Source organism: Saccopteryx bilineata, chromosome 8, assembly GCF_036850765.1.
Source record: "Saccopteryx bilineata isolate mSacBil1 chromosome 8, mSacBil1_pri_phased_curated, whole genome shotgun sequence".
Lineage (NCBI taxonomy): Eukaryota > Metazoa > Chordata > Mammalia > Chiroptera > Emballonuridae > Saccopteryx > Saccopteryx bilineata.
In genome coordinates, this window is record NC_089497.1 from 41377217 (window position 1) to 41403277 (window position 26061).

The window sequence follows — 26061 nt, forward strand, 5'->3', positions numbered from 1 at the left end:
CCTTTTATTAAGAAGGAATAAAAACATACATGATTTGTGATTTTGACAGCATCAAATATATATATAATTATATATATATACACAAATATAAATCATTAACAGAAGTTAAATTATTTCCAACATTACTATAAGACATGCTAAGGATGTTGTCAACAAGAGACAGGAAAGGGACAAAAAAAAAAAAAGAAAAAACTCATGGACATGGTGGGGTGATTGTGGGGGGAGGGGAGCAAGTGGAGGAGAGAATGGAGGGAATAAATGGTGATGGACGAAGATTTGACTTGGGGAGGTAAACACACAATATGGTGTAAAGAGATGTATTGTAGAATTATGCACTTGAAACCTGTGTAATTATGTTAACCAGTGTGAGCCCAATAAATTTAATTTAAAAACAAATACAAAAAAAACAGAAATATACATATATGTACTTTAATTCATTTTGAAGGCAATGTTCAGTTCTGTGTGTTTATCTGATAAGGACAGCTAAATGTATCCTCCCCTTACTTCCTGTTTCTATTTTTAAGAATAGCACCAGCAGCTATTCTAATTTATCTTTTTTTACGTAAGTTGCCTGTAAATGCAATTTGGCTAAAAAGGCCTACCTAAAATCGGTTGCTTAATATTCTAGGAGTAATGATATCATACTGGCTAAGTAACAATGACTCTAAAACCATACCCGTCACTCCAATATAAGGGCCAAAATCTTAATACCAGTATTACATAAAAATACTCTGGCACAAAATATGTTTTGTCTTTTTGGGACAAAAACTTTTATAAGATATCATACTTCTTTTTTTTTAATTACAATTTATTTATTTTTTTAATTTTATTTATTCATTTTTTTAGAGAGAGGAGACACAGAGAGAGAAGAGACAGAGAGAGGAAAGAGATAGAAAGAACAGAGGGAGGAGCAGGAAGCATCAACTCCCATATGTGCCTTGACCAGGCAAACCTGGGGTTTTGAACTGGCGACCCCAGTGTTCCAGGTCGACGCTTTTACCCACTGCGCCACCACAGGTCAAGCCAAGATATCATACTTCTATTCCCATAATTTCACACATTATTTTTATACATTTTGTTTAATGACTTATTTGCTCTTATCTTTTTGAGGTTCTTTAATAAGCTGAAATCATATGTCAATTTTGTCAGTTTTTCTTTTACCATTTCTATAAGTCACCCACCCTTGTTTATAGACACTAATACACACACACACCCTTCACATTCATTTGTACAGCAGCTCATGTATTTGTTCAAATGGATCTAACCTCTGCTATCCATGTTGTATGAGATCTACTGCATTATTTACTAGCAGCACCTGAGAGCCCTAATAGCCTCAAACTGTTGAATAAAGTTGCAGGCTATTTTTTAAATAATTAGACTCAAGTACTCTGGAAATTCAGAGAACTGAAATCACATCTTGTTATACTTTCAAGTGGCTGCAAGCTCAATATTTTAAAACAAATTTTTATAAAACTGTACTACTTCTCCACGTATGATTTTCCCTGATTTCTTAGTAAGAAGAACGACAAGATACAGATATGGTAAATGAAAACATGTTGACCCATACTGGCCAACTAAATATTCTGAACTTTTCTCCATTCCATTAATTGTGCTTTTAATTTGACATCAGGTCAACCATGAAGCAGTTCAGGCCATCAATATGCACCTGCCTGATGATAACTATTCTCATGAATTTTTATGTTTATTTAGACACTCATAAGTATATTAATTTAGCAGCATTATGCCAATTCATATACATTAGTCTATGTTTAGGTTTAAACACTGAGTCACTACATTGTTTATAAATGCACCATACATTAATTGCTCCATCACTACAGATGTTTGCTTGGCGATCTAACAAGGTAGACATAAGCATTAGTTTCTCAGATATGGGAAATGTCTATATACATCTAGTTAGTATATTCCACATATTTATTGCATGATTTATTTTTCCCATTCTTTTCTTATATCATCAAGTCTAAAATCATTTCACCTTTACGTTTCAGCAACATTAGATTGACAGAAGAAAATTTATTATTATCAAAGATTGACAGGATATCAACATACATCATTACCATATTAGTTAGTTAAATTGGAACATTCTTTTTCAAAGGTGTGTAGTGAACTGATCAAGATAACACATATCTCTCTTCTTAACATGTCTTTCTGATAGCTCCAATTTAAATATTGACTTTATATGTTGGGCAAAATGTAATTAACTTAAATGTTCTACTACACTGCTATTCGTGATACCTCTCAGTTTTGGAGAGGAGATTTTGTTGTTCATGGCAATAATACAACATGCTCCAAAAGAAGTTTCTGGGAGAAATTTTAGTCATTTGTTCTATAGATTCTTAAGACCTCAACATCAACACTAATGTCCTCAAAGTAAAACTTCTCAGGTCAAGGAATGTTATTTGACATTCTGTTGGTCTTAGGATAATGAAATTGACACGCTGATCATTCAGTGATCACTGGCGGAAGATCAGGACTAGATTGAACTCTTCACACATATGGCTGCGTATTCTGTAGGTGCTTCTCTCACATGTCTTGCCTGTCTTGAGTTCATTTCAATAATGGAGTGGTTCAGTGAAGCATAAACAATGCTCTGTTTGTTTTCTTCCTGACAAGGGTTAGAATAAACCCCAGTCTCTTGCTGGACCCTGAACCAGGGGTCATTATCATTATTATAAACTCTAGTCTCTGATAGCAGTATTTGGGAATTTGGCCTGGTGCCCACTTTAGTTTGCTCCCTCCTAAATGTCTGAGGAACATCATCCTAGAAGAGAAAAAAAAATTGCTTTAATTATCATTTAAAGATGTGGTGTGCATATTTATTAGCAAATTACAAGTGCAGGCTAAACTGAGTCCTTATGTGTCAAAAGAAATAATCAGCTTTTCCTCACAAATGCTGCTGACATCTCTTCTTTAGCAGATTTTCACATTTTTTTTTTTTTGTATTTTTCTGAAGCTGGAAACGGGGAGAGACAGTCAGACAGACTCCCGCATGCGCACGAACGGGATCCACCCGGCACGCCCACCAGGGGCGAAGCTCTGTCCACCAGGGGGCGATGCTCTGCCTCTCCGGGGCTTTGCTCTGCCGCGACCAGAACCACTCTAGCGCCTGGGGCAGAGGCCAAGGAGCCATCCCCAGCGCCCGGGCCATCTTTGCTCCAATGGAGCCTTGGCTGCGGGAGGAGAAGAGAGAGACAGAGAGGAAGGAGGGGGGTGGGGGTGAAGAAGCAAATGGGCGCTTCTCCAATGTGCCCTGGCCGGGAATCGAACCCGGGTCCCCCGCACGCCAGGCCGACGCTCTACCGCTGAGCCAACCGGCCAGGGCAGATTTTCACATATTAAAGGATGAAAGATTTAAGGACCACTATGTTCCTCCAAACTAATTATTTTGTGCTTTATTATTGGCCACTTTTGAGATCATAGAACAATTTTAAATCCTTCTGGAAAATGAAAGGTACAAACTATTCCCTAAGAACTTCAGGTAGCCTACGACATAATGAATAATATTAACACAGTATGGAACAAAGCCATTACAGATAGTGCAGAACAGATGCCATGAGGGGATAGAAAGAATAAATATTATGAGTATCCAAAATTTATTATGGTTTGAGACCTGGAATTGGAAAATTGCTGGGGGGTTTTTTAGAGAGAGGCAAAGGTTAGAAAAAGCTTTAAAATATTTCAATTAGTATATCTATCATAAGATAATTCTTATATTTCCAAATAGAGTCAAGTATCTTAAAGCTTCTGGAAAAGAAGTGACCTTATGGAAACTAAAAGCAAAATGGGTTCTGACGTTTTTCACTCTTTTCAGTTACTTGTCTGACATCCCTAGTTATACAAGGCGACTCAACTCGTAAAATTAAAGATGTTACATTATTTCAGTTTTTCAAATTCCAATTTTGCCAATTTCTGTTCTTGAATTTTGGCTTAACTGCTTTAAGTTATCAGGTCTACAGTCTTCGACAGTCTACATGCCTTATCTGGCCCTTTGCTGTTCTCATTGTGATGTGTGCAGTGGTGCGTCTACTACTCCTTAGCCAAGTTCAACCAAACAGCAAGTCTGGGCTTAGCCTGAGAAAGTAGATATTAACTGCTGAGTGCACTGCCTCCCTCTGGGGAGGTGTCCACCTGGGAAGCCACACTAAGGCTGGATGACTGAGTGAAAGATTGCTTTAAACTGCCCTATCTCTTGGCTCAGATGGCAAGTGCCCCAAGCTCTACTCAGATGAACCTGGTTAAAATCTCTGGTAAAGCACTGAAGAAGACTGTCCTGCGACCTAATAAAGTCATAAAAATTCAATATACCAAGGTCCCTGTTGTATTTTTCACTCTGTCAACTCAGTTACCTGGCTTCTTCCTAAAAGATGCCTCATGTATATGGAAAACAGTTAGAATGAATAAAAGTAAACACAGAGCTCTGTGGCTGAATTTACTCTGTGGGTTCCTCATGAAAGTGGGAGGGTCCCACGAGGCTGGCGCCCCCTGCTGTGCTGGGTGAAGAGGAGAAGCACCCAAGCGCTCTCGCTCTCCTACCATGTTCATATGGCAGCTTCCTATGTACAACACACTTCAAAAAATGTGTTAAGATATAATTCTTATACACTAAAATTCAGTTATTTAAGTGTATAATTTAGTGGGTTTTAGTACACAAGCACTTTTCTATCTTTGGAGGAACATTCTGGAATCAGATGAGAACTTTGGCTTTTTTGTGTCTCACCAGTTCCTTTCAATATGTGGGATTTCTATTCCAGGATTCCCATACAAGTTTCTTCTTAAGAAATTTTTAGTCAGGTAGAGCTGGCCAGCTGGCTTAGCGGTAGAGCGTCAGCCTGGCGTGTGGAAGTCCAGGGTTTGATTCTCGGCCAGGGCACACAGGAGAAGCGCCCATCTACTTCTCCCCCCTTCCCCCTCTTCTTTCTCTTCCCCTCCCACAGCCAAGGCTCTATGGGAGCAAAGTTGGCCCGGGTGCTAAGGATGGCTCCATAGCCTCTGCCTCAAGTGCTAGAATGGCTCAGATTGCAGCAGAACAATGCCCCAGAGGGGCTGAGCATCGCCCCCTGGTGGGCATGCCAGGTGGATCCTGGTCAGGTGGTCGGGAGCATGCGGGAGTCTGTCTGCCTGCCTCCCCACCACTTCTCACTTTGGAAAAATACACACTCCCAACAGAAGAAATTTTTAGTCAGTTTCAAAGATCTAATATGGCATCTCTCTTATCATTTTAAAAAATGTTTGACAAATCAAATGGGCAAAACTGTGAATTCCTGTGGAAGCTGTGAATACCTTAAAACAAAATTCCCAAATAATTGCACACACAGAAAAATTCCTCTTCAATCCAAGTTCACACCATAAATAATTTCTGCAGCTTCCACGGGAAGAAATAGGACTACATTCTGACCAACCTGGATTTTACTCTCACAATAAACTATTTAGATTATTGTTTTAATTGGTTTCATAGCTCTCAGGCCGGATTATAACAGAATATACTTTGTTGTTGTTCACTACAGAAAGAAAGGAAATAATATTCAAGAAAATTTTCCTGCTTCAGGAAACGAAACATTAGCACCCATCACAATGTCTACTGCTGCTTATTAAAACCTTAATACAAGTTTTTAAAGTTGAATGGATTTGGTCTGATATAAAATTAAGCAACTCAGAGAGAATGCTAAGTACCATTTAATATTCCATGTAGAATTATTGACTATATCTTCATTGGCACATCTTGAACTTTTAGGAAGGTTACTACATCTTTATCTCTACTCTGATTTACTGAAACACACACACACACGCACACACACATACACACAAAGTTCCTTTGCAGTGTGCCACATTCATGACTATACTATTTGTAACTAAAGAGCTTCATAAAAAACATTTTAGTAATATATCATCTCATCGTGCATTCTATTTTTAGTTTCAATGTTTACACAATATTGAACCCAAAAGAAAGGCCTAAGTTCATATTCTAAGAACTTGTAGAAGAACTTGGCACTGCCTCCAAAACACACCCTTCCCTTTGTCTGGGAGCTCTCTTTCCTGATGAGAACACACACATTATAACAGACTTTATTAGCTACATCTGTAATCATGCTTCTTTATCTGCTGGTATGATTTATGAAGAAATCATAGCTCATTTGATAAGATTATTTATGACTTATTCTTTCATTATCTCTCAGCTCTCTTCCAAAAGAACTTTAGGGTATTTTTGTGAGAATAAAAGAATAGCTTGAAGTCACATAACAGGCCAAGAGCTGAGCCAAGGTTTCCAGTTCAGTCTCTGACTCTTCTCTGTTGAGTCTACACCACCACCCATGCTCTTCCAAAAACCACTTATTTTAAGACTTGTTCATCCTGCGGAATCTCTGCTGCAAATGAAGGTAGATGTCAAATAAACACATTTTTAAAGTAAGTCAATATACATAGCATTTAGAACAGTGCCTGTCACATGGCAAGTGTTACAAAGTCTCAAACTATATATATATATATATATATATATATATATATATATGATATAACATATATTTCATTTGTTTTAACAGATACAGTGAACATACCAGGTTAATTCCCCTTTCTGCTGTATCAGAAATCTTCTTTTGTTTTCCTGGAATTTAAAGAGAAAAATAAGGAACCAAAAGAAATAAAGGACAACAAAAATTATTCCCCAAATCCCTGTAAATTATGGTTGTGGTAAGAATATGGGCTCTGGAATCACTTTGCTAAACTGAAACCCTGTCCCTAAAACATATGTGGAATGTCCTCCATTTATGCCCACCCACTTGCATACCAGTGAGAGCATTGTTATTCATTTGGCTTGTTTATTTGTTGTGACTAGCATGGCACATACAATTCAGCTTTTGTGAATTCATGCTGTGCCATATTTTTCACTCTGGGGAACCTTCCAGAATATCTTGGGGGAAATGAGAGGACCTACGACATCATTTTTTTTGTTTGTTTGTTTTTTTGTTTTTTTTTCTGAAGCTGGAAACGGGGAGAGACAGTCAGACAGACTCCCGCATGCGGCCGACCGGGATCCACCCGGCACGCCCACCAGGGGTGATGCTCTGCCTACCAGGAGGTGATGCTCTGCCCCTCCAGGGCGTGGCTCTGCCGTGACCAGAGCCACTCTAGCACCTGGGGTAGCGGCCAAGGAGCCATCCCCAGCGCCCAGGCCATCTTTGCTCCAATGGATCCTTGGCTGCGGGAGGGGAAGAGAGAGACAGAGAGGAAGGAGGGGGGATGGGGTGGAGAAGCATATGGGCGCTTCTCCAATGTGCCCTGGCCGGGAATCGAACCCAGGTCCCCCACATGCCAGGCCGACGCTCTACCGCTGAGCCAACCGGCCAGGGCCACGACATCATTTTTAAAAGAGTGGAAATCCTTATTTGGGGCGTTCTATACTCAGTGCCAGACACACTGCTGCTCTGTCACCGGCCTAGCCCAGATCTCCTACTGCTGAGTTCACTTCGGATGTGGTAAATCAAAGGATTTATCCTTGACTCTTTTCCTGAAGTTCTGAGAGATGTTCCAACAGCTTCAGAAAAGGTGGTGAAACTTGGAGAGGGATGATGGAAAGAACCTTGGAGTGGCAGGTGTGGAATTGGGGTTACAGAAGGTTCCTTCAAGATTCTGAGAAGGTTCTGGGCTAGAGGTCCTCACTATAAAACACCAGACAAAGATTTCTCTTGTCGCAGAAATAAGGGTTCTTTGTCTAGCTTAGTTTCTATAGTTATACTGTGGTTGTTGTTGTGGGAAAAGGGATGAGAGGAGATGGCAGAAAGGAGAAAAGAAGGAGAGAGAGAATAAAAATGGTTCAGACCACAGCTAGATCAGAGTTCACCACACAGATGCCTCCGGGGTGTTTAACTGTTCCCTCTTGACACTGAGGAATTCTTACAAAAGCGGAAAGAAATTGCTCTAAAAATATCTCACCTCCTTCATCATGCAAAACCCACATTTTTTATTATTGTTGGGAGAGGGTTCGGTTTAAGCACGTGTTTATAGTGGCAACAGAAATTGCAGGTATACGAATTTCCTCTGAGGAGAGCGGGTCTTTATTTAGACAACAGTACCTGTGACTAGTATGGTGTGGTGTGGTTGTGAAAGAGAGAACGAGACAAACTAAGTCAAACCAGACATGTTGAGAGATTATTTCAACCTCCCTTTCAAAACCCTGAAAGGTTAGAAGAGCTTCCCACAGAAACTGAAGGCTGACACAAGTAGAATGAGTGAATTCCAGCGATGTCTCCCCCTCACCACAGCCCTTGGCTGGAGCACTGAGCTGTGGGGAGTATGCTTCACCATGATGACTAGAGGGAATCCATTTGGCTTTTTGGTGGAAGGATTAGCTGTCCCCTAGGAAATCATTATCCGTGGTTTATCGCAAAATATTAGGAAAGAAAACAGCAGGAATCAACTAAAAGTATATCAGTCCTAGTAACTGAATCCCAAATGTGTGGCACAGAGCTGCAGAGGGAGGACAGAACCCACCTTGGTGCCTTCTCAAGCAGCAGAATAGGTAGAAACAGGTAACAAGTAGAGGCAATCCTCCCAAAGGAAGCAAACTGTAAAGGATCAATTGTCTGTCTTCCATCTCGTTCTTGGAGGGTGGTTCTGAAGCTATCGTTGTATCTAAAATGTTAGTCAATACTAAAGACAGTTAGGAAATTTGAAGTATTTTAGGATTGGCAACACCTGCTTTGTTAGAATTTGAATAAAGATGCCTATATTTTCCTTTCAGTAAGCCTTCCCATGAACCCTAAGCCTCAGTAGTCTCACCCACTTCTTGCTTTATTGCTAAGCATATGTGGGTGACTCTGGGTCACAAATTTTTTGCAACAATTTTTCTTTATTCTGCTCGGGCTAATGCCCTGTAAAACAATGTTCATAAAGCTTTTAGAAAACACTTCACCAAGTTTTCATTTGCATTGTCTTGTTTAACTCTCATATTTACCACTTAAGAAAAGTAAGGAAGCCATTCTTTTTATCTGGTACCATGCCTTGAGAAGAGTATTATTGTTCCAAGACTTGTCCAAGGTCATACGGTTACTAAGTGGCAGCACTTGGGACTCAAGCCAACATTTTCTGATACAAAATTCAAGTCCCTTTAACACAGGGGTCAGGAACCTGTGGCTCACGAGCCAGATGTGGCTCTTTTGATGGTTGCATCTGGCTCGCAGACAAATCTTTAATTAAAAAAATAATAACGTTAAAAATATAAAACACTCTCATGCATTACAATCCATTCATTTCCTACCTCTCATGTTCATGGTTGTGGGTGGCTGGAGCCAATCACAGCTGTCCTCCGGGACAACACCAAATTTTTATTGGATAATGCGTAACGTACACGGGTCATTGTATAGCTCTCATGGAATTACATTTTAAAATATGTGGCATTCATGGCTCTCTCAGCCAAGAAGATTCCCGACCCCTGCTTTAACACAATTCCTTTTCATTGTCTCATAACTCTTTGATATCTCTAGATATAACTGTGTTCATTACTTTTTTAAATTAATTTTTTAGAGAGAAATGGAGGGAAAGATACAGAAATATCAATCTGTTCCTGTATGTGCCTTGACTGGAGATCAAAGCAGCAACTTCTGCGAATCAGGTTACTACTTTAACCAAGTTGTTTGTCCAGGGTTGGTGCTCATTACTTTTGATCATTGTTAACATGCGTTAAGGTCCTGTTTGTCCATGATAGATTATAACTTATTTGTGGGTCTTGAAATAATTTAATAGATCACAAACGACATTTAAAATGAAACATTACAGGATAGAAAATATCAGAATTCATCATACAACTTTAATTTTATACTTGTGTTAATTTTTTATGCAGGAATGTTTTTTTATTATTTATTTACTTATTATTATTATTATTATAGTTATATATTAGCTTTTCATGTACTTGGTTTTGGAATATATGTGGTCATGAGATACTGGAACTGGGCATAAAGTGGTTTGGAAATTCAAAGTTGGAGATGTAACAAATGTTGCATTATTCATGCTGCAGCTGCCATGTAGGTTGAGTGAGCAGTGAAATTATTGCCAAGGATGACAGACACAGCTGGCTGAGAGGGAGGTGCGTGGATAGGAATAAAAACTAAGGTTCCCAAAACAAATAACCTAATACAACCAAAGCCCTTCACTTAAGAAGATATAACTTTTATTATTTTCCAACCATCAAACAATATAGATTCTTTAATTTTATCTAACTAGATTGATACTTATGAGAGGATGTTCTGAATTATTTTGAGTCTTTTCTAAAATAGAAAAACAAGATAAATATTAAATTTGGTTGTGAAAACAATGCAGGTATCTATCCGGTATGTCCAAAATCAAAGCTAGTATCTGAGAAAACTCCTGCACTTGCACACTCATAGAGAATCCAATAATCCAGCAAAAGGCAGTTTGTGTAATTCGCAGATAACTTCAAGATCACGGAGACAAAGTAAATTCATGGGTTTACTTTGAGGCACAAAGACAGACTGAGTAATACAACACAACCTGTATCTGTCTGCTTTGATTTCCTTTTCCCCATTCCTTAAACATGAGAATACAGAACAGCCTGTATGACATCTGATACCGGGAACAACAAGGCACATATTCAGCAGGTATTTCAAGTGAATGTAGAAGGCTACAAGGAAAGAATGTGTTTGATGACATGCTGGGTACTCACTCTGAAAAAAAGATTATGCTTCTCACTTCCTGTGTACTCATACCACCCCCACTTTCCTGCTAAGATAATGACCACTTGACTTTGTGAAGTTCCTACTCAGGAAATGACCAAGGGTAGATTGGGACAGACAGATTTGTTGGCTATTGTATGTTTCAATGACTGTTCCCCAGCTCTGTAAACTTCTCCTCTGGGGCTTTGCTTTGCAAAGTACATTTGTTCATTATGGAAGAACAGAGCTTTCCCAACACTGTTCAAGTCCCCACTTTATCCCATCCCTTTTCTTACGCAGACCAATTATTAACTTGAACATAAAAAGCAAATGAGAATCAATAAATCAGTAAACAACAAGTGTTGGCAAAGAGGCAAAGAAAAGGCAAACCTATGCACTCTTGATGAGAATAGCCCATCAGTAGATGAGTAGATAATCTACTCATCATGTGTGGTACATTTACACAATAGAATAATATTCAGTCATAAAAAAAAAAGAAATCTTATCTTTTGGAACAGACTGGGTGGACCTGAGAGTATTATGCTAAATGAAATAAGCCAGTCAGAGAAAGTCATATACCATATGGTTTCATTCATATGTAGAATCTAATGAACAAAATAAACTAAGGAACAAAATAGAAACAGAGTCATAGACACAGAGAATAGACTGACTGCTGTCTAAGGGAAAGGATGTTGAAAAAAAAAACAATAAAAACCGACAACAATATGGTGATTATCAGAAGAAAAGGGGATTAGAGGCAGGTAGGAGCAGGTATAGAGGGGATAGATGGTGATGGAAGGAGAGAGATCTGACTTGGGGAGGTAAACACACAATACAATATACAGGTGATGTATTAAAGAATTATACCCCTGAAATCTATATAATTTTAGTAATCAATGTTGCCCCAATAAATCCAATTAAAAAATAAAGCAAATGAGATGCAAAAACAAAAAAATTTCTCATACCTCTGAAGAAGTATATTTTAAGGGAAAAAAATAACATATTTTTTTTATCATACCTCTAAAATGTATTTACAAAAAAGCACAATTCTTAAATACAACTTCAAAGTATTTTTTTTTCTCATCTCATACTTAGTTCACTGAATACTTCCAGGTATAAAAGATAAGGAATTTTTCTTTGACCTTTTCCTTATTTTTCTTTTTATTACTTTATGAAAGAAAAATTCCACCCAGTTAAAAACCAACTCTCAAATAATTTATTTGACTTTTTTCAAGATGGTAGAAAACTGTGACACAATTCCTGCCTCCTTGTACAGTATAATCCATGATGGGATAAAAGATATATTCACATATTACTTGGATAAAAGGAAAAAAATATGTGATAACTGAGAGGCCTTCAATAGCATAAAAATGGCTAAAAAACCCCAAAACCCACCTCTTCAAAAGGGAACAGGAAAGTCTTCATTAAGAGCTTGGGAAATGAGCTGGAGAGGTAGAATTTGATAGATGGAGGCAGATGAATGGGTGATCTATAAGTGGTGACAGCAGCATTGGAAGAACCATGATGAAGACATGGCAATGGCAAATAAGGCTGCGAGGCTGTAGTTGAGAGTCTTTATATGGAGTCCAGAAAGAACCCAGAAAGATAGGTGGCGATGGACTGTGGAAGGCCTTGAATGCAGGTTAACAAACTTGAGCCCAATATTATAAGCACTGGGGATGTTCTGTAGGGGGCTCATTAAAAGAGTAGATTATGGCCCTGGCTGGTTGGCTCAGTGGTAGAGCATCAGCCTGGCGTGCAGGAGTCCCAGGTTCAATTCCCGGCCAGGGCACACAGGAGAAGCGCCCATCTGCTTCTCCACCCCTCCCCCTCTCCTTCCTCTCTGTCTCTCTCTTCCCCTCCCGCAGCCAAGGCTCCATTGGAGCAAAGTTGGCCCGGGTGCTGAGGATGGCTCTGTGGCCTCTGCCTCAGGTGCTAGAATGGCTCTGGTTGCAACAGAGCGATGCCCCAGATGGGCAGAGCATCGCCCCCTGGTGGGTAGAGCGTAGCCCCTGGTGGGCATGCCAGATGGATCCCGTTCGGGCGCATGCGGGAGTCTGTCTGACTGCCTCCCCATTTCCAACTTCAGAAAAATACAAAAAAAAATATTTAAAAAAAAGGTAGATTATAAAATAAGTTTATTAGACAAATTAAGTGTATCAGGAAGATTCTTGGCTGAAATGGAAAAAATGGGGAAACACTAAAGACAAAGAGTTCATACAATTAGTGAAAATCATTTAGAAAGAAGATAATGAAGGTCTGAGATGATATAAAAACTGTATGAGGGAACACATCACAGGGGAAGATTGTCAATAGAAAAGAGTAGAAGACTAAACAAAGTCATAGACAAAGGTGAAGTGGTTACCAGAGGGATGGGGTTGAGAGAGGGTGAGAAAAAGGGGTCAAATATACGGTGACCGAAAGTGGTTTGACTTTGGGTGATGGGCACACAACACAATGAATAGTTCATGTGCAATGGAGATGTACACCTGAAACCTTTGTGTTCCTATGGACCATTGTCACCCATTAAATTTAATTTCTAAACAAAGAAAAGTCCTGGGGAATTCCCAATGGGGGTCAGGAGTATTAATTAACAGAGTAGAAAGAAAGGGAGTGATAATTACCTGGCTTGTGGTGGCACAGTGGATAAAGTGTTGGTTGACCTAGAATGTTGAAGCTGAAACCCTAGGCTTGCCTGGTCAAGGCATATATGATAATAAGCAAGCAATGAACAACTAAAGTGAAGCAACTATTTTCAACAAAACAGGTAATAACAAGCGTTGAAGAGGTTGAGGAGAAAAAATAACTCATTCATTGCTGGTGGAAATGCAAATTAGTACAACTATCATGAAAGAAAGTATGATGTCCTAAAAAAATTAAGAATAGAATTACCATATGACCCAGCAGCCCCTCTACTGGGTATCTACCCAAAAAACTAAAAAGTATTGGTACATAAAGACACATGCATCCCCATGTTCATCACAGCATTGTTCACAGTGTCCAAAACATGGAAACAACCAAAGCGTCCCTCGCTAGAGGATTGGATAAAGATGTGATACATATACACAATGGAATACTACTCAGCAATAAGAAATAAGAACATGTTGCCTGACCAGGTGGTGGTGCAGTGGACTGGGATGTGGAGGACCCAGATTCAAGACACGGATGTCGCCAGCTTCAGCGTGGGCTCATCTGGTTTGAGCAAGGCTCACTAGCTTGGACCCAAGGTCGCTAGCTCGAGCAAGGGGTTACTCGTTCTGCTGTAGCCCCACAGTCAAGGCACATATGAGAAAGCAATCAATGAACAACTAAGGTGTCACAACAAAAAATGATTGATACTTCTCATCTCTCTCCATTTCTGTCTGTCTGTCTCTATCTATCCCTCTCTCTGACTCTCTCTCTCTGTCTCTTTAAAAAAAAGAAAGAAAGAAATAATGACATGTTTCCATTTATGACAACATGAATGGACCTTGAGAACATTATATTGAATGAAATAAGTAAATCAGAAATAGTTACAAGCTGTATGATTTCATACATTGGTGTGATATAAAACTGAACCACATCAACATAGGTAAAAGCAAAGTGATTGCCAGGAAAGAGTAATTGGAAAAGGGTGGGGGAAGGGTATAAACAGGAATAAATATAAGGTGACAGAAAATGATTTGACTTTGGGTGATGGGTATATAACATAATCAAAAGTTCAAATGCTATAGAAATGTTTACCTAAAACCTATGTACTCTTACAGATCAATGTCACCCTGTTAAATTTAATTTTCTAAATAAAATTTTTAAAAGTTTACCAAAAGAAAAAATAAAGTGAAGCAACTATGAGTTGATACTTCTTGCTTCCTGTTCCACTTCCTCCCCTTAAAATCAATAAATAAGAATCTTAAAAAGAAAAAGTGATAGGAAGAAGAACCTGACCAGGCGGTGGCTCAGTGGATAGAGTGTCCAACTGGGATGCGGAGGACTCAGGTTTGCAACCTCAAGGTCGCCGGCTTGAGCTCAGAGTCACTAGCTTGAGCGTAGGATCATAGACATAACTCCAAGGTCACTAGCTTGAGCCCAAGTTCACTGGCTTCAGGTCACTCGCTCTGCTGTAAGCCCCCTGTCAACGCACATATGAGAAAGCATCAATGAACAACTAAGGAGCTACAATGAAGAATTATTGCTTCTCATCTCTCTCCTTCCTGTCTTCCCCTATCTGTCCCTCTTTCTGTCTCTCTCTCTGTCTCTGTCACAAAATAAATAAATAAAAAGGGCCCTGGCCGGTTGGCTCAGTGATAGAGTGTCAGCCTGGCGTGCAGAAGTCCCAGGTTCGATTCCCAGCCAAGGCACACAGGAGAAGCTCCCATCTGCTTCTCCACCCCTCCCCCTCTCCTTCCTCTCTGGCTCTCTCTTCCCCTCCCGCAGTCGAGGCTCCATTGGAGCAAAGATGGCCCGGGCGCTGGGGATGGCTCCTTGGCCTCTGCCCCAGGCGCTAAAGAGGCTCTGGTCGCAGCAGAGCGATGCCCCAGAGGGGCAGAGCATCGCCCCCTGGTGGGTGTGCTGGGTGGATCCCGGTCAGGCGCATGCGGGAGTCTGTCTGACTGTCTCTCCCTGTTTCTAGCTTCAGAAAAATACAAAAAAAATAATAATAAAAATAAATAAATAAATAAATAAATAAATAAATAAATAGGAAAAAAGAAAAGAAGGACAATAGGAAACTAGGAGAATCAAAATTTTTAAAGTGAAATTTAAAAGGTCTTTAATGTCTCCTACTTAGCTCTTAGACTTCCCTTTAGACCTCATCATCCTTTCCACTCATTTTCTCATTCTGATCCTAATAAGCACATTTCCTCAGGGCACAAGGTTTAAGAGGGACTCTTGCCTTCCTCTTCTGAGAAGTTAGGCCTTTTCTCCACAAGGGAGAGAGATTAGTAATCCTAATATTAGCTTTGGCTTGATTCCGTAAAACAGACACCTTACCAACAGTACAACCATCTGGAGTGGTCAAGGAATGATCCAAATATGGGATAGACATTTGGCTAAATTTCCCTCTCTTACTGAAGTGGCTTAGTACCCATAGAGAAAGAATAAATTATACAAGAAGACTCTTTTTCAAGGGAGGTGGACTCAATATCACTACATTCAATTTTGTTACATACATTAATATATGATACATTGTATAAATTATCTAGTAGTACCTAATTGCTTTATATTTAATACTATAATTAATATAGGACTGGAGTAACATTTTTTGGAAGTTTTACTTACTTGTTAACATTTATTTTGTCAGTTAAAATAATATTACTTCTTTAAAAACTCAGTATTTTGCCTTAATATGTGAATTAATAGTACAATTCTCATTCATTCTGTACATTCTTAATATAGCCTTCTCCAGGTTCTTAAAGTCAATTTTTTCTCATACACATATTAGTTATTTAATTAATTTACAAAGATATCGTTATTGAGCACCTACTATGTTCCAAACATTATGTAAAGAAGCAAAGATGTTTGAGACACAGCCTCTATTCTAAAGGGGTTTATAAACCAGTGCACAGAGGGTCACAGGCAACTAGCTTTGGGTTTGATCCCAAATTTGTAAAAGCAGAATCTCTAACTCTGCCCTAAATTTATTCTATAATTCTGTGCTTCATAGTAGAGGGTTGCAGCAAGCAATAGAAGGCTCCTCTCCCTCTACTTCAATCCATTTCTCCATAATACTGGCACAGTTTGTATTTTTAAAATGAAAATCCAATCACAAGACATTTTGCCTAAACCCCTCCAGAGACTCCTTAATGCTTGCAGGAACATTTTCAGACTTTATCAGATGGCATTTAGCCCTGCCTCTTTATGCAAACTCACCCCACTTCCATACTCCAGTAACTCAAGTCCACTTGATGTTCCCCTTGGCTAATGTCCCAGGTTATTTTGTGTGTCATACATCCTTCTTTTATTATTAAATATATATTGCATCTGTCTTCCTATCTGCTTTAAAATCTTTTTGGTGGGTGGCCAAAGATTTGTATCTGCAGGAGATGACCTTAGAAAAAGGTATGAAATCGAGATGGTATGATGTGCCTTGAGACTAAATAACGACAACTATATGGAGAAAAAAGTCTTCTGTCCACAACTCTGACTAGAGAAGACACAGCTGAGACCTTAGTGAGGTCAGCCAAAAGCATTGAGGTGTGAAGGATGTATGAATCTCAACAAACCCTGAAGTAGTTAAGTTATAACCTCTAAATGAAAACTAGACCTCATGAGTATGCTGTGTGAAAAGGCCTCATTTAAGTCCACTCGGGGGTGATATTCAAAATAGTTAATAAGTGACATTCTGTGGTTATCCAGATACCCAGATCAACCAGTCAGAAAGCATGCCAGCAACAAACAATGACCTGGTCCGGAATCTTACAGGTAAGCAAGTATAGCTTCATGTGTACATGCCCTCAGGAGCTGAAGAAGGTAGATAATTTGCAAAATTTATTAGCTCTTTTAAAAAAAGAAAAAAGGTTTGTAATTTGAATCTTATGTGAAATACAATTATTTATTGTAAAGACCATATTCTTTGATTATAACTATTGCCATGAAGAAAATCCCAGCCAAGTTTTCCATTAAAAAATATGATATATTTTCAGTTGGAAATTGAAAAATTATTTCCATTGAAAAACAGCTTTCCATTGAACAATCTATAAGATTTTTATATAATAGTTATGAAAAGTTCAAAATTATTATATTCATTGAAGAAAGTAAGTGCCTATAATACATGCAGAAAGTCTCACAGGAGCTAAGACAGCATTAGAGTTGAACATAAAAATGTAAACAAGTTTTGAAAAATTGAAATGATTATGAAAGGTATAACATGATAATAATTTTCTGTGATATCATGTAGGATTTTAACTTCTATCAGAAGATACTATGATAGATAACCAACCAACAAACCAAAACATCAGATACATGGTGGGGAGGCTAGAGAAAGAGAATTTTTTAGACTCAAGAGAGAAACAAGCATTAGAGGATGCAAATGGTTTGATTTGCCTAACTTTAGAGAGCTGGAGTGATAGAGAGGAGAGGAGATGTGATGACCACCAGGGAAGAGAAACCAGTGCTTCTTCCTTTACAAATTGGTGTGGGTTTAGTGATCCTTTGAGGCAGTGGCTTGAGTATAGTTAAGGCCAAGCCATGTACAGCAACAGCAGCCATGTAACCACACATCAAAGATCCTGGAAGAGGCCCTGAGTGGTTGAATTAGTGGTAGAGTGTCAGCCCAGCATGTGGATGTCCCAGGTTCAATTCCCAGTTAGACCACATAGGGGAAGAGTTCATCTGCTTCTCTATAACCCCCCTTACTTCTCTCTCTCTCTCTCTCTCTCTCTCTCTTTCTCTCTCTCTCTCTCTCTCTCTCTCTCTCTCTCTCTCTCTCTTCTCCTCCTGCCACCATGGCTTGACTGAGGCAAGTTGGACCCAAGAGCTGAGAATGGCTCCATGGCCTTTGCCTCAGGCACTAAGAAGGGCTCAGTGCTGAGCAATGAAGCAACACCTCAGATGGGCAAAGCATCACCCCCTAGTAGGCTTGCCCAGTGGATCTTGGTTGGGGCACATGTGGGAGTCTGTCTCTCTTTCTCCACTCCTTTCACTGAATTGGAAAAAAAAATTCTGGAAGGACTTCTACCTGGACAGTCTCAGGAAATTACATGCACACAGAAAGCCCACCTGATATTCTTCCCATCATAAGCTAGCTGCAGTCAGCTTACAAAATCAGAAATGTGATGACAGGAGGTGAGGATGAGGAGTTGCACCTCATACACAACCACTAGTGTAATGTATTATGTATTAGTATTGATTAAACTTACTACTTTAACTCTGTGGTAAATAATCCTACTCTGTAAATCAGATATTCCCAGAATGGTAGGAATACTTGGGGAAATTTGAATAAGAATGATGACACATATATATATTAAAATCAGTGCTTCTATCGTAAAGGGTAATCATTGTTTAAGAAAACCCTATACATTTATCTTAAAGGATATAATAAAAACTGACTGAGTTTCAGTCTCTGCTAGTAAATGGAAAATATTCATCTGCATCTACATGAGAAACAACACATAATGAAATATAGATAACAGACATAGAACTTGTATGCAATAACAGTTTGAGTTTTTCTTTACTGTGCATATTGTCTGATATTGGTCTTTTGAGAGAAATAGCACCTCTTCCCAGTCTAAACACACACACTCAGAGAAAAAGAGAGTAAGAGAGAGAGAGAGAGAGAGAGATTTATATGATATAAAGTTTCTCTGACAAAAATGGAACTGGAAATAATTAACTTCACATCAAGAATACACATGGTATGAATCCATAATTATTCCTTTTCCTTAAGAAACAAAGACCATGAAACAAGAAAATGAGAGAACCGTTAGAATCATCTTTTATTATTATTTTCTGTTTAAAATTTCCTTATAATAATATGTGAAACCTTCCTTTATGTTTTCTTTGTAAGGTACTTATTTAGCATACTTTGAAGTAATTTTTTCTAGGGCTAAAATTTCTCATCTTGTGATATGACTACTTAGGAAGAAATCTGAAGACTATCTTTTTAATTTAGTTATATTGAACAATTTAAGACTGAGCCATATATCTCTTGGTTTTATATACTTTGGGATTATTTTGTAGTTGTTTTGAAACAGTCATGCTAGTATATGCCATAGCTTTGTCTAAAGGTTAGCAAAGTTTACAAAGTATCTGTACCATGCCTCGTCTTAAGATATTAAAGAATAGGACAAGCAGAAAGCTTTAGTGGTCATTAGGTCAGATAGCACAGGGATAGTTGGAGTCACATTTGGGAGCTCACCTCCAGAATCATTGCTTTACATTTATTGCCACTTGCCCACAAGCTCACACTACCTCCCATTATCCAAGCGTGGTAGACAAGTGTTTTTAAACTGTTGATCCATGGACTGGTCTAGCAGAAATTTTGTGCTGGTCGACAAAAGAGTTAACCATCCTGATGCTGTATGACAATTATCAACCCAATGAACTTATTCAAACTCACTTATGCTCAGGGTAAATTCTGCTTTAGTGGTCCCCAAAATATTTCCCCGATTTTCACCAGTCCATAAGTGTAAAAAGTTTGAAAACTACTGCTGTTGACCCATCTTAGCTTTTCCAAACAGGAGAAACATATATGTCTGACTAATATTTTTTTAGTACTTATTATGTCCTATGCACTTTTAGGTAATTGTTTTATTTGATCTTTACAGCAATTTTGTGATGTAGGTACTATTATTATCTCTATTTTAAGTTTGGGAAAGCAAGTGTTAGAAAAACTAAGTCACTTGGTCAAGATACCTATGTGATGGAAGGCAGAGTCAGGACCAGGACTTGAACCAGGACCAGGTATTACATTTTTTGAATAAAATGAATTTAGAGAGGTGACTAAGAAATTGTGTCCAAAGTCATAAGATGTATAGGTGGTAGAGACAAGATAGAAACCCAAAAGATCCACCTTGAGTGATTCTGCTCTGAACAGTTATTCTCAACAGTTTTCATATGGATCAGCAGTGATACATAAAAACTAGTATACTCACCAGGCAAAAACAAATATAATATAGAAAAGACAGTCTATCCCCTAGAAAAAAAAGTCCTTTTATTTGAGAGATGAAATCCTACAGAAATATACTAACCAGTATGGCCAGCCTTGATCAAGCAAAAAAATATTTGCCTTTGGGTACTTTTCCAAATACATCTCTACTCTACCGAGTAACAAATGTCTCCTTGTGATTGCATCTTATTGGTCACTTGTTTTTGTCTCCCCTGACAGATGATTTAGAATCCTGTCTGCCCTATGTTACAAGCATGAGTATCAGGTGAAGAGTTTGTTGGCCAATATATAATTATTTCTCTGGCATAGCAAAATTTTTTAGCCAATTTAATAAGCTCTGAAAAATAATGATTTATGTTGACAATTTAGAGAAGAGTTCTGGCCGGGGAAGACACTGACTATTTGACACAGGTGGGACTGTCCTCCAGAAATGATAGGCTCTCCACAGTGACTTCAGGAAGAAAAGCAGGGAAGAAAAAGCTAAGAGTATATCTTTGAAGCTGTGGACAGCAGCATTAAAGAGTGTCTTCAGCCTGACCTGTGGTGGCGCAGTGGATAAAGTGTCAACCTGGAAACGCTGAGGTTGCAGGTTCAAAACCCTGGGCTTGCCTGGTCAAGGCACATATGGGAGTTGATGCTTCCTGCTCCTCCCCACCTTCTCTCTCTTTCTCTCTCTCTCTCCTCTCTATAATGAATAAACAAAAAAATCTTAAAAAAAAAAAAAAAAAAAGAGTGTCTTCAGCATTTTATCAGAAATCAACATGAGTATTTCTAAATATTGCCTTCAGTGATAGAATGGTTACATGTGATACTCAGAGTACATGGGTTATGTGTTATTGGAAAGACACAGGGAAAGTTCCTTTTCACATCCTTCCTACGTATTTCCTGGCCTTCCTAATATATTCTGCTACAAATATTATAATGAGATTCATTGGCATTTTCAATCCTAGAAGATATTTAACAGTATCTATGTGAGCAGAAACTGCAAATTGCACCCCACCCTTAATATTAATTCTTTTCTTCTAATATCATAGAAGAAAATGAGATGGACCATGACCACCCAGCTAGAAACTAAATGCCCACGCCTTTCTTATAGACAATCTGGACAACAGACTGTTTATGTTGTATTCAAGTTCCAGATTGTGTGCATAAGACAAATGTGGTTATCAGGAAGGAGAAGAGGAGTTAGAGAGCTCCACCAGCTAAATCTGATGTTTCTATATGACTGGCCTAGGTGGCCCCTCAAACTCTCTCCTGGACTGTGTTCAAAGTGAACCTCAAAAAGTACGTGTCTACATTCTGAGCATGTTAACGTGTTTATACAGACACATGACCATAAGCAATTTCTTCTCTAAGATAAGCACTGAAATCAGAGTCCATGGAAGATACCTGACAGTTTATTTTGAGGTAAGAGAATAGAGAATATTAGAGAATTGAAGCAAATTGCTTATGATACAATTCGGTGACAAAAGGTAACTTAAGGCTCATGACTCTGTAACTCTATTATCGTTTCTTGGTAACTGGGGATGATAATAGATAATGATATCAAGAGTTATTTATGGATGACTTTTGTTGACCCAAATAAGAGATGGTTTCCCAATACTACTTTAAGGGAGTTATCAAGCTAATTTAATTTTGGACTAAAAGAAAAAAAAAAGAACATTAACTAAACTTGTATAGCACTTATGATGCATCAGGCACTGTTCTAAGTGTTTCACAGAACTAATTCACTTAATATCCACAACAATCCTATAAGGTTAATATCATTATTGTCCCCATTCTTTGGATGAGGAAAAGGAATCAGAGAAGTAATAGGCTCAGAACCAGTAAATGGCAGAGATGAGGTAGTAATTCAAAGCGAAAGGTTGATTTCATTTTGGACCTGATTACAAATGCCTGTCAACATTTTCTTGCAACAATTCTGAACTCTAACTAAAGGTAAAACTCACCAATAATAGAAATTAAGTAGGAAAGTCCCAGTGAAACAAGATAAACAGTGTTTGACTTTAACATTACAATAGAGGAAATTTTGATAGCAGGAGAGAGGAAACAACAGTTAATTAAGGAGCTTTTCAGTGTTAGGAAAGTATCTTTAAGGCTGTGATCAGCACAGGGGTTAATCTTCTCATACCTTAATCCAGGAAATCCTGTAGCTACAGACTGTGTTCCTAGACATTTACGTCAATGGTAGTCATATGTGGCAAGTGTTCTTATGATAATAATACCCAGCATTTGGCAGAAGGCAGAGTTCCATCTCCTATGGCATTTCAGTAGGAACAAATAACTACAGCCACAGAAATAAACTTGATAAAGACCCTGAAACTTCAAGGAATGAGAGACAGGTATAGAGCACCTTCTGCCTTAATGTTTCTGCTCTGACCCAACAACATGGCTAGTCAATGGTAAAACAACACAATCTACATAGGATGTGGAGTATGGGTCTATGGGCCATACTGAACTATCACTATAGAGACTAAAGACTCAAATGGAGACTTGACCATAACCACCACGTTCTCAAAGGAACCAGACTGTGAGTGTCCTCTGGTACTAGACCAGATTAGGATTATTTTTCTTCTCACAAAAAGCAGTGAGCAATCAAAGACTTCCTACAACCTTTATTCAGGATCATATATAGTGCCAAGTCGTAGTCAGACATTAACTGCAATGTTTCTATCTCCTTAAAGGTAGAATCCTAAGTGGACCCTCAACTGAACAAGTCACCCAGGATCTCGCAGCTAGAGCAATGAGGCAGGTGCCCAACAAATGCTTCTCCACCTGTAGCCTTGTTCTTGCCAGCATGATCTGCCCATTGTCCAGGAAGGGAAAGGTTGGCATGTAGATACTTTCATCCATACATAAATTCCTCTCCAGATACCAAGGGGCAGAGTGACACCCTGAATTATTCTTTTGAGAAACACTAAAAGCAAACAAGTATAATTTCATTACAAAGAGGGAAGTGTGTGGAGAACATTGCATTTTTTCCAACTTGATTTTCAATGCAACCTGATTCCTGGGAAGAGGCACATAGATCTCACATTGCTTTAAAATGTAAGGGGGAAAAAATATTTTAAATTATTCTTTAAACACTTTGCAACTGTGCCAGTGTCAAGAATTCAATACTTAACTAAATCACAGAAACTCCCCAAGATATAACGGTTAAAAGTAATGTGATTCTTAAGAAATATTTATCAGTTCTCTCTGGGAGAACAAATCTCATCAAATATTCATTATCTCAAACTGTGTCTTTAATTTAAGGCAAATAATGCTGTATTCTATCAACTTCTATATAAGGTACCTGACTAGGACTTTGTCCAAGGCTTTGCATTTTATTTTCAAAATAATTTGATTCATTAAATATATTGTATACTATATTTCACTTATTTTCTTTTATCGTTAAAACCTCAGCTATTTTAAATGATAATGTTAAAACTTCCCATTTAATTGAATTTGTAGGAGTTGCTTGGTGAAAAGAATATTAGCAAAAAATACCATTAGCATTGATCAAGCTTTTATTGTATGAGTTTATTATGTCAGATACTTCATCTATATTACTGCATTATAGTGTCTACAACAGGCCAATGATTTAGGTACTATATTATTTTTATTTTACAGAGAAAGAAACTAAGAATAAGAGAGAATAAGAAATGTTACCAAAGTCACACCATAAGTAGCAGAGCCAGTAAATTAACCCAAGTCTAACACAAGTTCTTTTTTGTAAGCACTTTGGAAGGGAAAATAGAAGTTGCATCTCAATCCTAGTGTGATACAGCTCTAAAAATTCTCTCATTTCACTTTACAGGGAAGAGTTTATATATTCTTCAAACTGGTTTAAATTCTGTTTAATAATATTTGACTCCAGTTGTAGCTATGTAACTGTAGGCATCTGATGGAAAGACATCCAACTAAACCCCTTGTCAGCATAATACCAAATACACACACATGAAAAAACTTTGATGACTGAGGGGAAGATTTGCTTTGCTCCTGGTTGTGTGCCATCCCGGCATCATGGCGACAACTTCTAAACCATCCTGTTTCAGAATTGAAGAAAATATTCTACAGGGTTTCAGGGGCCATATTTTAAAAAATAAAACAAAACACAAACTGGTAAGAATATGTGCTTGTGGGGATTATAAAGCAGGATATCTGAAACCAGGCCTGAGACAATCCAAAACCTCTGCTAGCTATTTATAGTATAGCCCTTCCCCCTGTACAATATGCAGCCCCCTGTGTCAACATGAGGGAGCAAGTAAACGCACCAGGAGAAAGAAAATTGCCATTTGCCTATGTAAGATCTTTGCAGAAGTGACCAACATCATCTATTGCCTATGTAAGATCTTTGCAGAAGTGACCAACATCATCTATTGCCTATGTAAGATCTTTTCAGAAGTGACCAACATCATCTATTGCCTATGTAAGATCTTTGCAGAAGTGACCAACATCATCTATTGCCTATGTAAGATCTTTGCAGAAGTGACCAACATCATCTATGCAGAACCCAAGCTGTTTTCTATGTCAAATGACTTCCAAGTTAGAATCATTTTATTAGATGCAATGAGAGAATGCTCCAATCCTGTGCTTCTCAGCATTTTCCCAATCAGTTTTCTCCAGGCACACGCCCCACTGAGGCAGGTAGTATGATTGTATTTAGCATCATTATTCAAGAGTAACCATGGAGTCAGGTATTCATTGCCTACCTTACCCAACCAAGCAATACAACACTTACTCTGGCAAACTTCAGTTTGGTAAGAACAATCTATTCACTATCAGTGTGCCATCCAGAGCCGTTCTGCTAGTAGTAGCAATAAACTTGTACCTAACTACTTAAAATATCTGTCCAATTACTTTGTCTTATCATCAGAACACATTTTTAAGAAAATTAGCCAAAGTGATTTGAATACCATGTTCTAATTTTGTTTATGTCCTAGAATGTCTTCGGTGAGCAAACCTAACTACTTGGTTTTTATCTACCATTGACCTCCATATAAACGCCGTATCTTATTAAAGTCAGCAAAGAAAAGCATTACCTTCAACACCCTCTGAGAAACAAAACAAAAAATAATCAAAGTAGGGTGCTTTACCGTTGATATTCCAGATACTGAGATGTAGGATGAAGAAGACACAAAACAACTTCTCAAATCTGAGCGTGGCCGGTGATGTCTTCATGTCCTGTGCATATTGGGATGGGGAAAGTTCTCAAGTAGAGAGCTTCTCCTTCCCTGAGTTTGTTCTTCAGGGTTGGATCAGGTTATCTACCCCAGCTACATCTGTGAAATAAAGAAAGAAGATATAGGAACAGATAGTAAGAAGAGCTTGAATAGTTTGAGAAACAAAGTGAACAGAAAGAGTTCGTGGTATTCTGTGGTTTTTGCTTCTTGTCACATCAGGTGTTCACTTTCAAATGCTCTGATCTGCAAAGCAGCTCAGTCCTTAACTTCTCCTTCCGCTTACCATCCTCTTTGCCCCACATTGAGGTTTTTCTCATTCAAAGTTCAATGACATGAACAATTAAACTCTAAGGTAATCTACTATATTGTTGCAGTCTTTAGGTTGAGATTTTAATCAAATTGAGCCAGAAGTTCATGGTAAAAAGTACCTATGGTAAGTATACATTTCCCCCATTTTCATAGCTTGCGATTATGAAACTTCTTTTATGTACAAGATTTCAGATTTTTCTTCTCAAGCATCATGTCATGGTAAAATAACAATGCTCATTGTTATTAAGCCAGTGGAGATTTACTTGAGGTTATGGAGAAAATGAATGGCAGGAAGCACTTCCTCAACAGGTGAGGGAAGGGCAAT

At 38.4% G+C, this 26061-nt stretch overlaps 1 protein-coding gene across 2 annotated transcripts; it reads right to left on the minus strand.

Moving 5' to 3' along the window:
* On the minus strand, window positions 1-25641 carry BTLA (B and T lymphocyte associated). Of its 2 annotated transcripts, XM_066241153.1 has the most exons (4): window positions 25341-25641; window positions 8503-8643; window positions 6570-6616; window positions 1-2779 (listed from the first exon to the last, which is right to left on the minus strand). In XM_066241153.1, exons 1-4 carry the CDS (start codon window positions 25423-25425, stop codon window positions 2492-2494), a joined length of 561 nt encoding a protein of 186 aa, XP_066097250.1. In that variant the 5' UTR covers window positions 25426-25641; the 3' UTR covers window positions 1-2491. The 2 variants fall into 2 exon arrangements, with proteins under 2 accessions (XP_066097250.1, XP_066097251.1); XM_066241154.1 differs by lacking the exon at window positions 8503-8643.
* Window positions 25642-26061: the final 420 nt, after the last annotated feature.